This window comes from Pleurodeles waltl, chromosome 12 (assembly GCF_031143425.1).
Source record: "Pleurodeles waltl isolate 20211129_DDA chromosome 12, aPleWal1.hap1.20221129, whole genome shotgun sequence".
NCBI classification, from domain to species: domain Eukaryota; kingdom Metazoa; phylum Chordata; class Amphibia; order Caudata; family Salamandridae; genus Pleurodeles; species Pleurodeles waltl.
In genome coordinates, this window is record NC_090451.1 from 709,021,472 (window position 1) to 709,036,842 (window position 15,371).

General features: G+C 45.9%; 1 protein-coding gene across 7 annotated transcripts in view; it reads left to right on the forward strand.

Moving 5' to 3' along the window:
- MINK1 (misshapen like kinase 1) overlaps nucleotides 1–15,371 on the forward strand; it is a 503,992-nt gene that overhangs the window by 432,246 nt on the left and 56,375 nt on the right. For all 7 annotated transcript variants that reach the window (XM_069215741.1, XM_069215740.1, XM_069215743.1 and 4 more), the window contains 2 exons: nucleotides 6,090–6,233; nucleotides 7,158–7,292. In XM_069215741.1, coding sequence (XP_069071842.1) covers nucleotides 6,090–6,233; nucleotides 7,158–7,292 — 279 coding nt within the window. The remainder of the gene's footprint in view (nucleotides 1–6,089; nucleotides 6,234–7,157; nucleotides 7,293–15,371) is intronic.

Below are 15,371 nucleotides of genomic sequence, written 5' to 3' on the forward strand. Positions count from 1 at the left end.
ATTAACTCAGCCACCGACGCACTGTCGATCACAAATAGCGTCTCCATCCAGAAGTGGTTCAAGGTCTCTTTCTCAAGGGGGGGAGAGATTTGGTTCGATCTGTTCGCCTCCGCAAAGAACGCGCAATGTCAGCTATTTTGCGGGTTGGAGTTTCCAAGGTGGCACTCGCTCAGAGACTTCTCGAGTGGAGCTCCGGCCTCCTTTACGCCTTCCCGCCTATCCCTCGTCTGCCCAGAGTTCTCAAGAAAATCAAGTGCGACCGGCCCCAAGTTATCTTGGTGGCTCAGGACTGGGCTCGGCGAGTGTGGTATCCAGAGCTATTGAGCATGTCCATCGATCCTCCACTAAGACTGCCTCTTCGGGCGGATCTTCTTTCACAGCAGCAGGGGACGATTCTCCACCCGAACCTGACCAACCTCTGCCTTCATGCGTGGAGATTGAGCGGCAACAGTTGACGACATTTGCCCTTCCACCCAAAGTCTGGAATGTTGTCTTGGCAGCCAGGCGTCCATCGACTAAAACTGTATACGCCTGTCGTTGTAATAAATTTGTGGCATGGTGCACCAAAAATCTGTTGACCCCCTTTCTGCCCCTCTTTCAGAGGTTCTTAGCAGGGCTCTGCATTGGGCACCCTTAAAGGGTATTTGTCTGCCATTTCCCTCTTTCTTAGGCTTCCTGATCAGCCCTCACTCATTACATCTCCTCTTGTGAGTAGGTTCTTGAAGGGACTCACCCACTTATTTCCTCACACTCCCTTCATCATGCCTCAGTGGGATCTTAATCTTGTACTTACTTACTTGATGTGTGCCCCCTTTGAGCCAATGCATAATTGTCCCTTGCGGCTCCTCACATTCAAAACTGTTTTTCTCATCGCTATCACCTCTGCTCGCAGGGTGAATGAGCTTCAGGCCCTTTCTTCAAAGCCTCCATACTTGTCTGTACACCCTGACAAAGTGGTGTTACGCACTAGAGCTTCCTTCATTCCTAAGGTGGTTACACCATTTAATGTAGGCCAGTCCATCACTTTGCCTACCTTCTACGCACCCCCACATCCTTCCCATGAGGAGGAGAGACTCCACCATCTGGACCCAAAAAGAGCGTTGCCGTTCTACCTCAATCGTACAATCGATTTCCGGGTGGATGATCAACTATTTGTTGGCTATGTGGATGCGAAGAAAGGGAAGGCGTGCAAAAGCATACCATCTCTCGATGGGTGCTTCTTTGCATCAAAATGTGTTATGCTTTGGTTAAAAATCAACCTCCTGAAGGATTGCGGGCTCATTCTACCAGAGCAACTGCTGCATCCACTGCGTTAGCCCGCCGAGTTCCTGTCCTGGATATCTGTCATGCAGCTACGTGGGCGTCCCTGCACACGTTTGCTAAGCATTACTGCCTGGGTAGTCAGGTCCGTCGGGACGGCTACTTTGGTTGTTCGGTCCTGCAGGACTTTCTAGTATGATCTTGGTTCGCGGCCCACCACTGAGGATGGCATTGCTTGGGTATCTATTCTAAGGTAAGGAATCTGCAACTAGAAGTCTCTATCAGATGTACAAGTTACTTACCTTCGGTAACTAAATATCTGGTAGAGACATATTCTAGTTGCAGATTCCTTACCGCCCACCCATCCTCCCCGCTTGCATACTGATTTCTAGGGACAGGTATTCCCTCTTTCAGGTCCTTAGCTCTGGCGCACCAATCTCAGTGTTCTTAGCGGCTCTGCGCTCAGGCGTGGAAAGTCATTAAAAGAAACTGACGTCCCTGCGCGAGGGCGGCGTCTATGTACTACTCCCGACGTCATCACAGCAACCACGACGCCTGCGACGCCACCTCCGTCGCGCAAGGGTATTGCTCAAAGAAAAATCTCCGGATCCAGTCTGACGCCTGCAACTAGAATATGTCGCTACCAGATATTTCATTACCGAAGGTAAGTAACTTGTACATCAATATCACTTTGTTTAGTTTGGCAGATAAAAGGGTTTACTGGCAAGTAACACTTTGTACTTTTAAAAGTTGCCAGTGCAATTTTCAGAACAGTCCCCGTTAGTGCATTTTTTTCAGGTAAGAACTCGACTTACAGTTCCAGTCTCCGTGGTTAGGATCTCCACAGATTGGGGTTCAGGATAACACCAAACTTACACCACCAGCAACACGGGGCCGGATGGGTGCAGAGATCAAATTTGAAGGCAGTTTTAGAATGGGATCCTATGGAGACTGGGGGCACTCCGAAACACATCTGCTGGCAAGTAAGTACCCGTGACTTTGGAGGGCAGACCTGGAGTGTTTAGGTGAGCACTGGGGGGCCTCAGATCAGCACCAAACACACACCCTCAGTGGCACAGGGGCAGCTGGGTGCATGGTAAGCACAGCGTCGGGCTCCCAATGCTTTTCAATCGGGGGACCAGCACAAAGATGCTGCAGGTTGGGTCCAAGGGGTCGGTTTTGGGAAACCACAGGCTGGACAAGGAGGAGGGCCATCTGGTGAACATGGCTGGACCGGTGGTCGGATTCCCCAAGGCCAGGGAGCTACGGGCGCAGGGGTACCTTTAGGTGTCGGGAATATTCATCCAGTTCTCTCACGGTCATGGGGTCCTTCAGATTTAGGCTGCAGGCATTGTCGTGTTGGCAAGGAGGGGTCAACCCAGGGTGGACACAAGGTTGGATTCGCCTGGCGACTTGCTCTATACCAGTGGGCCACCTGGACATAGGCCGTGGGCGTCAGGTGCAGAGTGGGTAGGACTCACGGATCCGGGTCCCTTCAGGAGACCTTTTGTATGGTTTCTTCTGGACAGAGCCGCCTCCCTCAAGAGTACTTGGTCCTCTGCTTGGCAAGAAGTCGTCTGGGGGGGTTTGGAAAGGTTGCAGGTCCTGCAGGATGCATCACCTTTTGGTAGCAGAGTCCTTGAAGCTGCAGACAGGCCGGTAGGGCTGGGGCCAAGTCAGTTATCATCTGGAGTCTTCACTCTTGGGGGTTCGGCTTAGCAGTCCTTCTTCTTTCTTCTTGTCTTGAGGTTGCCAGGAATCTCGTGAGCTGGGTTCAGGTGGGAGCCCTTAAATCCTAGATTTAGGGGTGTTACATGGGTCAGAGGGCAGTAGCTAATGGTTCCTGTCCCTAAGGGTGGTTACATCCTCCTTGTGCCCACTCCCTTTGGGAAGGGGGGCACATTCCTAACTCTATTGGTCCCTGTCTTCTGAACCAAGATGGAGGATTCTGCAGGGAGGGGTCACTTCAGCCCTTGACAGCTTAGGAGTGGCCCTAGCTGGAGTGGTCACTCCTTCCTGTTTTACCAAATTTTCCTGCCGGACTTGCTGCCAAAAGTGGAACTTTTCCAGGGGAAGGGCATCTCCACTAGCTAAAGTGTCCTGGGGCACTTAACAGGAGGCCTGAGCCTTTGAGGCTCACTACCATGTGTTACAGTTTATGCAGGGGTGAGGAGTGAAGCACCTCCACCCAGATCAGGCTTTGTTTCTGTCCTCAGAGAGCACCCAGGCTGTCACCACACGAGGCCAGAGACCCGTCTTTTAGTGGAAGGCTGGCACAGAATGGTCAGCCTTACACTAAAGGGTTGGTTAAAATACAGGAGGCTTCTCTAAGATGCCCTCTGGGTGCATTGTACAGTAAATCCAACACTGACATCAGTATGGGTTTATTGTGCTGAGACGTTTGGCACCAGACTTCCCAGCGTTCAGTGAAGTCATCATGAAGCTCTGACGTTCATGATGACAGACTCCCAGCCCATGTACTTAATATGGCTACACTGCACTTACAATGTCTAAGAATAGACTTAGACACTGTAGGGGCTTATTGCTTATGCAGCTATGCCCTCACCTGTGTTATACTGCACCCTTCCTTAGGGCTGTAAGGCCTGCTAGAGGGGTGACTTGCCTATGCCACAGGCCGTGGTTTGTGAGCATAGAACCCCTCTCCATGTCGACTTTACCTCTTTCTCTTCCCCAACACACACAAACAGCAACGGCAGTGTGCATGTGTTTGGTGAGGGGTCCCTTAGAGTGGCACAACACAGTCTGCAGCCCTTAGGGACCCTCCCTGGTAACAGGGCCCTTGGTGCCACTGGCACCTGTTACAAGGGACTTTGCTGTGTGCCACGGGTGTGCCAATTGTGGAAGCAATGGTACAGTTTTTGGAAAGAACACTGGTGGTGGGGCCTGGTTAGCAGGGTCCCAGCACACACTCAGTCAAGGTTGCATCAATACCAGGCAAAAAGTGGGGGGTTAACCATGCCGAAAGTGGCACTTTCCTACAGGCAATATCTAAAGTCCTCAGTAGCAGCACCTCTGAGAAATGACGGTTATCGGCTTTATCTATAGATGAGCGATTGGCTCCTGACGTCACCATCAGCTCATGAAGGGCGCATATGTATGCTTGTCTATCTGAACCTCAGTAAAGTGATGGATTCCTTAATGAGCGAAGCCGACCTGCATAACCTGTCACTGAAGGTGCCCCTGCTCCCCTTCTCTTGCTATTCTGATTCAAGTAAGTGAATCTATGGAAGAGTAAATGATGGAGAAGAGATGAGGTGTTTACCTCTATCAGCAGAGTTCTGTTTTTCTTCATAGAGTCTCATTCGACCATCCCTCCTCCCTGTTCTCCGGCTCCCTACACTACCTCCTTCATACTTGCCCCGTATCTCAGATACAGACGCCTTTGGTGGGAGTAGAGTGCTTAGTACATTCCCCTCTTTGGCTGAGCTTTGAGGGTTTTCCAGTGAGACGAATGTGCTACCAAACAAAGTTTTACCTTTCAACATTTTAATGCTGTTTAATTCTGTTAATATACTGGGGATTCCCCTCCCAGCAGCGGGAAGGGATTCAAGCGTGTGAATCTATAAAAGATGCAGTGCTGGAATGCAGGAGTTACAGGTAACTGACTAATTCCTTTTTATGTCCCCATTCTTTCTTTGGAAGCAGTACTTGTTTCTCTCTCTTGATATAATATTTACGTGGATCGAAAGGAATGTTCTCAAATTAAAGAAAAAGAAAGTCTAAAAGCCATAATGGAGCTCAGAAATGTCAAGTACCTGCCACAGATGAGAAAGTTTCACAGTTGGTACTCTTGCACATTGCCATCATGTGAGGGTTGTGGAAGATGCGTGCCCGGTCAGTCCTCTTCCCCTAAAGGTCCACAGACATCCAAGGGTACTCACTGTGTGCATGTTCTGTGCATGACTGCACACCATGTGCCTTCCAGTACAAGTGTAAGTGTGTGTGTGTGACAGGTCTCTCAACCTCAATTTATCAAGCTGTAGTCCTGAGTCCATCGCTCATGAGTAGATCTGAGTCCTTTCCAGGAGATAGCTTACATTAAAAGTTGTTTTAGACACTTCCCCTCGGTACACTACCAGAACCTTAATATGACTGCTTCAGTGGCATTTCTATCAGTCAGACATAATTTCCAAAAAACCCAATTGCGACTGTGCTTCAGGTGGTTTAAGTCTAATAAATGAGGTCCCTTTTCAGTTTGCAACAACCTCTAAGCTGGATCAGTTTATGCTACAGTTGAGAAGCATCTCTCCATAAGAGATAGGGTTTCTAAATCAGCAAATACTGTTTTGGTAGCAAAGGCTTCTACCCAACCTCTAAACCTTTCCAGTGAATCACTAAACATGTTTGATACAAGCCCTCCATAAAAACAAGGCACATAAAGCACATTAAAAATGCACATTGGCACAGGGAACAGTCCAAGTTACATGTCCCGTAGCCCTCTCGTCCATCACCCCACCATCAGATTGTCGTTTCAGAAATCAAGTTTCAGTTGGGCCCCCAAAAACCATACTCTTTATACTGTTTGTTGGGGTTGAGTAGAATGGGTGAAGTGTCGACCATTCAAGCTTCTTTCCGAGGATGAAATCCTGAAGGAAAGGCGTCTTATTGCTGTTAAATGATTATGGAAGCTTCAAGTTAGGGCTGTGCATTTTTGTCTAAATATGGAATTTTTGTATGACTGTGGAAGGTTCAGATGATAAGCATTAGTTGCTGTTATGTGACAGTTGAAGATTCAAGTAATGCCTGTTGATTGCTGCTGCTCTGCCTCTTTTCCTCTGAGTGCTTTGTGTTCTCCGTCCTCTTTTTAGGGGTGAACCTTCTGGTCGGGACAGAGAATGGGCTGATGCTTCTCGATCGTAGTGGACAGGGGAAGGTGTACAGCTTGATCAACCGAAGGCGCTTCCAGCAGATGGACGTTTTAGAGGGTCTCAACTTGCTCATAACCATCTCTGGTAAGGACCCCCGGCTTCAGTCTTTCTCTGATGATGGGTACCCGACCCAGCAATAGGGCGCAGCTCATTCCCTGCTCTGTATGCAAACCAGGCATGGACAGCACCACTGAGATCTGGTCTCTTCCTGTGTTCAATCTGACACTGACAGAGACTGAGGACTAGCTTCTGTGCTTGCTGTGTTTATCTCGGTGAGATTCTTTACTCTTTTGCGTGATCTGTGCCGACACACCATACTCCAGTCTCTCTTCTTGATCTTCAATCCATAGCACCACTGCCTCATGCACTCACAGGTAGACATGAACTGAACTGGCATCTTGGCCTTTGCCGCAATTTATTCATTCACTGCTCCCAAGCAACATTTATTCCTGACCAATGCACATACCGTGAAGGATCAGCTGGAGGCTTGCGGCAAGTGAATAACACGGTCTCCAAGACTACACGTGGGAATCACCAGCTGCTGCGGTTTCCAAGACGCACTCCTGGAAACCTTGGAGAATATTAGAAATCCGAAAATGTACACCTAAATGTAGCGGTGAAGCTGCGAGCGTGGATTTTTAAAATTTCTTTGTCAATCATTCCCTTTAAATCTGGCTTGCGGCATTCAGAAAAACCTTTTTTAACAGTGAAAAAACAATGGGTTCTGATTATTTTAAAAAGTGGTTATATAAGGGCTAAAGTTTTTTTCATCTCATTTAATCCCATTTTGAATGAGCTTTAAAGCTGTGCAGGAAACATTACTAGTTTTCCCCTCTTTAAAAGCGAGGTCACTGATGGCAAGGTAGGACAGAGTGAGATGTTTTGTCTGTTAGTGCAGTGTTCCTCACCATTGGTTTCCTTTACACAATTACTGCACTGTTTTAATGCAAGTTCAGAGAAATTTATCGTAGACACTAACCTTTTGCAACCAATTTTAATCCATTTTAGGTAAAAGGAACAAGCTCAGGGTGTACTACCTGTCATGGCTGCGGAACAAAATTCTTCACAATGACCCGGAAGTGGAGAAGAAGCAGGGGTGGACGACGGTGGGAGACATGGAAGGCTGCGTGCACTACAAAGTTGGTAAGAATGCTTGGTGCAGAGATAAGTTCTGTGGGCAAAGCATGTGGGTGCTGAGCACTTCTGCTCTATCCTAACAAACAGACTAGAAGTTGGGATGTATGGAGGACCTTAGTTTGCGAAGAACAAAACTTACCTCACTATGTGCGTAGACCTGCCCAAAACGGTAACTTCCTCAGCTAGATAAATGAAGGCGTCCCTGTTACCTGTTTTTATTTCACCGAGTGTATCAAAGACTAGACGTTTATCTAATTTCAAGGGAATCTGCCACAATTCTGTGTGACCACCGAGTTTAGTCTGTGCCTACTTTTTCCTGTTTCTATTCTTTTTTGGCGTTTACAGCTAACAATCCCTCTAAGTTATTTGCAGTATGAGGAGAAACTGAAAGACCCGGAGGGCAAGCCATTGTAAGTGAGTAGATTATGTCTTATCAGTAGGGGTAAGACTTGTTACTTTTCTGATTGGATCTGCAGTTTTACATTTACTGCTGTTTGTGTTCCAAACAAGTCACTGTTCGGGACACTTATCCTCACCTTACAGTGTTTGCCAAATAATCATTTCATTTCATTTCAGCTTTATTTCGGCAAAACAATACCATAAAAGCATACTAACAAAATTCTTACATTTCTAAAAGGGAACGAAAGCACTTTTGAGAAAGACGATAAAGTCAGATCAAGACCGGAACTCTCTCAGGGCCATACAATACAAATAGGCAAGTTGTGGATATGAGTGTTAAACAAGTAAACAATTAATCAATAAAAACACTATAAAAATATAAAATACACATCATCATACAAATCACCATATAAATATTATAAAATACCTATAAAATTAAATCTATATGGCAATGACTATATACTAGCACAAATAGTGACCATTATAAAAATAGGGTGCATGTTTTTTGGAAAAATGTTCGCGTCTGGCATATCATAATGCCTCTAAAAATCCTGGCAATGTGCATACCGCCATCAGATGAGGGGTTGTTTAGCTAATTTTTGAAAGGTGATTGACAGTCCCTAGGACCCAACGTTTTCTATCTTTCCTACGTGCCTATATTCATTTAGAAGCCGTAAAAGGGGTACAAACAGGTAATACAAATGCACATTATTCCAGCAGCAACTAATATTCTCTTAACTACTAAAAACAAATTATCTGATGTTGGTCTTAAAAGCAATAAATAAGAATCAAGTACAGTATTTCATTTATAAAACCCATAAAAAAGTACCTCCCGTGCCATCAGGCACTTCTTTGCTTAGCTAAGGGGGGAATTTTTAAAATAAAAGAAAATAAATAACTGGATCCAAAAACTAGTTTCATACGTGTCAAACGACCATTCTAGGTAACTTAAGGAACCTCTCAATGACTACGGTCCTTGTGCCAATTGTCAGTTTGGGGGCCGTGGATTAACTGTGGAAGTTTTGCCTGATTTAAAGCGCTTACAACCTCAGGCCTGCCTTGTCTCTGATGAATGAAATTGCTAGTAGAAACCGGCTTAGACCAAAAACAACATATGGTAACGTACTGGATCTCAAGAGTCTTGCTGCTTCATTGCAGTTCCTGATTCCAACGTTTCTGCAGATAGGTCGGATCCATTTCCTCCTCTGTTTCTCATAAGCAATGCAGTTTAAAAGAACATGATCCAGCGTTTCCGGAGTCTCCATATTACACAACTCACAGGTCGCCTCATGACTACTCCCATTCGGGAGGCCCCATTTAAAGGTAAAAGTCTTAACCTGGAGAATCCCATATCGAAGCTTCATATATAAGACTTTTGCTCGTCTAGGTTGGATAGTATCTATCCATTCCTCAGCACTCGGCAATGGTTTATAATCCAGGAAACTTAAGGTTAGTCTACCTAGATCCTGGTTATAAAAATAATCTTAACTCTACGAAATTGTACTTTGGGGCGTTTTAGAAATTAATTCTGTTGTATTTGTGTGTTTAACAAATATGCCCTTTTTTTTAATCTTGAAAGCTGTGAGGTGTGTAGAAGACCTTTGCTCTAGGTAGTATGCAAATGACTGTGGGAAAACCTGCCCTTCCAGTTTTGCTCAAGGTGTAATGGCAAATCCCTGTGCTTGGACCATCATTGAGTGTGTAACCCTTTCGCTGTGGACCATTGGAATCCTCTTGTTCTGCCTGCAAGCCATTCGAGAACAAAAGATAATTAGATACAGAAGAAAGAGTTGCTAGGCACATCACAAAATACATCCGCTGGACCAATAACTAAAGTGGCTGTTTGATGCGGGGACTCGGGGAAAAGGACTTGGAATGATTTGGATCCTCTGGACTGACACTGGGAGTGGTAATTTACAACACCATCTCCTCTGGAGGGTCGTATATGGAGGAGGAACAACACTCATACAGCAGCTGTGCTGAGGCCAAAAGGCACCCTGAGCACACTCAAACTACCATCTACATCAGAGGACTGACCCTCTGATGTTCAGCTTGAAAACACAGAAGCCAAGCACCAACCCCAGTGAGGATGAGCACCGAGACACAGCCAAAGAGGCTCCAAAATCCATCCCTAGCTGTGGTCCTCAGGAAGCCCCAGGGCCAAGAGCTGGCCTCAGCTGTTTACAGGCTACGAGGCAAGGACTCCCAGCACCAAAATGAGAGGTCATCAGCCAAGGCCCGGACACTGAGCCACCACCTTGCTGCTGAAATTGGCACTGAGGTTCCAAATAAGTTGTTTATGTTGGTTTTGCTTTGAGCAAGCTCCTTGTGCCCATAGACCGGCAAGAGATCATGGATGTTAAGCAAAGGAGCCTTCCTACCCATCCAACTCTAATGAAAATCCTTCTCCACCCACTAATGCCACAGTAGCAAAATCCCACTTTCTGTAAGAAAAGGAGATTTGCCTTCTAGAAGACGCTGTCTGAAAGTGCTTGAGGAGACATCTTATACTTATGAAGTCCAAATAACCAGGGCTTTTTTCAGGATGACCTGCAGGAAGACTAAGGTGATTATACCCAACACAATTCTGGCTTGGAGCCTCACTCTGTTAAATCATCGCTCCTGACGACACCTCAACATCATCAATTGTTTAACCGGCAGCTGCCCACCAGCAACTCAAACTGCACAAGATGGAGGAAACAGATAACTTGTTCATTGAAACTGCTTCCAAGACAGAACGCTTTCATCAAGTTCCTGCCTGTCCTTTGAAGCATGAGTCTATGAGCGGCAGAACATTTTAAGGAGCCATTGCAGGGCAGGGTCAACAACCCCAGATTAGAAAAAATTAAAAGGTGGCCATAGAGGGCCTAATGTACTCCTGGGGTTATGTGCCTCCTAACTCTCTGGTGTGCATACGGTTCTAAACAGAGCTTTTGCGCAGGGCACTGGGACAATCTGCCTCCAGACAAGAAGAGACAGAAATTGGCCCCACTGGGAAATGTGTGGCGGTTTGGGCTGTCGCACAGTGGCGTTTGGTCCAATCTGTGGGTCTTGTCTTCGGGTACAATAGGTACCATTGGCAGGAGATGGAAGAACTGTCGAAGCATCTTCCGGAAGCCTATAGGAAGCATGAAAGTGAGTTAGTGCAGAAATGGTTGATGATCTACAACATCTGGTGCAGCGCTCAATCAACCTAGAGCACCATTGATGTTCAAAAAAGAAGTAAGAGCCCTTCTCAGCATATGAAGCATCATACCCTTACCTGCACCACAGCCGGGGCTGTTGGTGTACACGCTGTATTTCCTCATCCCCAGAAAGGACATGAACCTGGGCCTTGTCATCCATTTCAGGACTCTGTCACTGCACGCTTTTGCACCCTGCATGATGCCATCCCTCTGCTCTGTAGGAGACCAGGTGGCAGGCCTCAACCTGAAGGAGGCCTACTCCCACATTCCCAGTTATCCAGCCCATCACTGCTAACTAAGGTTTGTGGTAAGTGGCACCACTAGCTATTTAAGGTGCTGTCCTTCGGGGTCGCAACAACATTGAGTATTTAACGTGTCTAGCTGCGGCTGCAGCACACCTTTGCCTCAGTGCATTCATGTGTTTCCATATCTGACCGACTGGCTGATAAAGAGCCTCAACTGACCACAGTGCCCGGTGCATGTTTAGGTACCATTGTTGCTATCACTCAGGCTAGGGTTCAAAGTGAACGCCAGAAATTCCCATCTCGTACCCCAACAAATTCAACTGTTCCTAGGAGTGGTGTTAAACTCACTCTCAGGAAAATTCTACTCAATCCGAGAGAGGATGATGGCATTGTAGCAGCTGCTGTGCCTTTTTTGACAATGCACTTATTACCTGTGAAAACATTAATTAAACTATTGGGGATTATAGCCCCTTGCGTAGCCATAGTCCGCTCGCATAACTCCAAATGCAGGCTTTATTGGAGTGTCTGGTCACACATTGCTCACAAGCAGTGGCTCAATGGAAAGATTTTGTATGGTGGAACTAAGAGGATTTGTCACGAGGCAGGCCTTTTCTGCACCCACACCTGCAGGTCAACATTATCATAGACGCTTCATTCATGGGACAGAGAGGTCACCTGGACAACGTGATTGTCAGGCTACATGGACTCAGGAGCAAAGACATTACCATACGAACTTCCTCGAACTGACAATAAAATTGTCACTCAGAGCTTTTTACATGCTCATTCAAAGTGAAATAGTTCTGATGCACACGGACAATATGGCTGTCATGTATTACATTCAAAAACAGGGATGGACTTGCTTACCTCCGCTGTCGGCCTTAGCTCAAAAGATCTTGCCATACGTAAACAGATACATGTCCTCGTACAATATCTGGTGGGGGGATGGAAATGAATTTGCAGACCTCTTAAGCAGAATGTATAAACAAGTACACAAATGGGAGATAAGTGCTTAGTACTTCCATTGGTGTGGGGCACATCCACCATCGACTCATCAGTCCCAGCTGAAAATGCAAAATACCCACACCATCAGTCCATGAGCAATGCACTGTAGATGAGTTACTCAGGGATATTTGCCTACAGTTTTCCACCTCTTTTTACCTTATTCTTTATGTGATGAGGAACCTCAAACAAATGTCAATCAGTCTCATTCTAATGCCATCAACGTAGGCAAGACCACTCAGGTTGTCAGCGCTCCTGGAACTGTCATTACACCCATACAAGAAGCTCCCCCTTAGGGGTTAGATATCTTCTAACTCAGCATCAAGGAGAGCTCAGACATACAATTCTCAGGAAATGGACGTGGCAATTTGAACCCCGTGGACATAAAGTTTGAGTATCTCAAATTACCTGTGGAATGTATGCAAATCCTGCAGGAGACCCACAAGCCTGCTGCGCAGGTGCCCTGCAAAGTGTAAGTGATTTGTACATTACTACTGCAATAAAAACACACAGCTAATGAAAGTTTTAGTGCAAAGCAGGGTTAGCGTACATACATTTAACAGCAATCACTGCAAAACAATAACATGTTTCTCTCTTGAAAATGCCTGTCATTAAGGCATTGTTGAGTATCCCTCCATGGGTGCCAGTGGTCCTATGTGGAACCTTAACCTGGTACTTAGCCAGATTTTGGAGCCACCCTTCGAGTCACGTCACTCTTGCGCAATGCAATACCTTTTATGCTATCTTTATGGTCTATTTGAGATCACTTCGCTTCGGAGACTTAGTTAATTAGATGCTATACCAGTGGAAGAACCTTCCCTCTCTGACAAAACTATCAGGTTCACAGATGTAGAGTCTTCCTAAGAACCAATTCCTGTCTCCTTACCAAGGTGGTTTCCCCTTTCTGTGGTAACCAAACTTTAGAGTTACCAAATCTCTTGACACACTCTGAGTCCCTCGCTTAGAGAGCGCTACACGAGTTACCCTTAAGAGCACTAATGTATTACAGTGACAAAGCACAGTCCGTATGCAAGACAGATTAGCTCTTTGTCAGGATTGTCAAACCTCTACTTGAGAAATCCCTTTCAAAGCCAGATATAGCATGTTGTGTAGTCAAATGTTTGTTCATTATACGCCAGCTAACCGTCCTTTGTCTTGAGTGCTAAGGGGCACTCCACCAGCAAGACAGGCACTACAATTGCTTTCTTTGTGGCATACCTTTAGGAGACATATGCAGAGAAGCTGCCTCATCAACACCACCCACGTTTACCAAACCATATGGATGAATATTCAAGTCCATCAAGAGTCTTAGTTGGATAAGCAGTCCTTAAAACTCTCTTTCACAAATTTGCTTCATCTCCTGCTAGGGGTGGGCGGTGGCACTGCTTTATAAGCTGAGAATGTAATCATACAGCACGGAAAATGGTACTTGAGGTGCTGTAGATTCACATGTGCCCACCTGCCTTCCCAAAAATGGACCAATGCACTAGAGGAGGTTTTTCAACTGCATAATGCGCCAGTATAGACGAATCTGTTAAACCTTTCTTCAAAGAAGAGTTTGGTCACATGATGCCTCCCGACCATTCCCTTTGTCCACAGTGGAGCTTATAAAACAAAATACATAACCTAAGATGGAAAAACACTCGGATACTTAGGATTAGGATGAAGGGAGGGCTTGTGAGGCTGTTTGCTGCCAACCATGTCTTAGAATAAAAAGCAACTTTAAAAAGTCTGGGCCCAACCCTAAAAGGTAGGAGTGCACGAGCATGTGAATCTAGAGCACCCCAAGCTTTAAACCGATAGTTACAGAGTAAGTAAAACTGTCCTTATCAAACCTCCATACTGTACAAAACAAGGATAAGATAATATTAATAAACATTTAAAACCGTCAAGCATTCCTCTAGTCGAGTTCCAGAGGATTTTGAATTTGACATGTTTGAAAAGAAAATTGCAATAGAAGTATTTGAAAGGTCTTTTTCTGGGTTAGGACACCATAAGTAGCCATTTCTTAGGTCAGGCCTAGAGACATATTTAGTTGTTTCATAGCCTCAGGCAATTAAAAAAACACAAATAAAAATAGATATATACATACACACAGGAGCTTTGGGTCAGACCTCCTCATCCTCAGGTCTTCTCGTCCGCCATCCACATGTTGCTAATCCCAGCATAGGGCAGGGGTTCGGATCACTTCAGCCATTGACTCTCTTGCACTGTGAGTGATTGCATTGTTCCTCTGCATTCCTGAACATCCCTTACAAAAGAACTGCACATCTGTACCAAGGATGGTGGGCTTATGCTTTACTTTGACAATGTTTTATGTTTTTATCCTTTTTAAATATGTCTTCAAGTTATAGAAATTCAAAGCCTTTTTTGTGCCGCTAATAATCACATTTTCTCACGGTGTCCATTAAACCTAAAAAAAGGTTTCTATATCCCCTCTAAGTGCACCTGCTAGGGAGTAACTGTACTTACTCAATTAAAATTATATCCGATGCTTTATTTAAAAATAAAAAATTGCAAGCCTATCACCATCACATTCAAGAGGCGCCATGTTTTGTTGTCTTCATTTTGAGACATAGGCTTTCAATTTTAAAAACATCACACTGACCTGCTAAGGCTAGACATATGTTCGATGGCATCTGTCGCTGTAGATACGCATGTTTTGCAATAGCTCGCCATCTGGTGTTGGGCCGGAGTGTTACAAGTTGTTTTTCTTCGAAGAAGTCTTTCGAGTCACGGGACCGAGTGACTCCTCCTTTTGTCTCCATTGCGCTTGGGCGTCGACTCCATCTTCGATTGTTTTTTTTCCGCCATCGGGTTCGGACGTGTTCCTGTCGCTCCGAGTTTCGGAACGGAAAGATAGCTAATTTCGGAAGATTTTCGTCGGTATTGTTGCGTTCGGGATCGGCGTAGTTAGATTCAACACCGCATCGAAGATCGAAGAGCTCCGGTGCCCTTCGGGGTAGTTTTTCGATCCCCCGTCGGGGCCTGGTCGGCCCGACCGCGTGCTGAAGAACGCCGATGGAACGGACCCCGTTCCGTTTCTGCCCCAAATGCCACAATAAATACCCCTATACAGACCAACACTTGGTCTGTAACCTGTGCCTGTCACCTGAGCACAGTGAAGACACCTGTGAGGCCTGTTGTGCGTTCCGGTCCCGAAAAACACTCCGAGACCGTCGAGCCAGAAGACTTCAGATGGCGTCCGCGCCGACAGCCCACCGAGAGTTCGAGGAACAAGGAGAGGAAGGTACCTT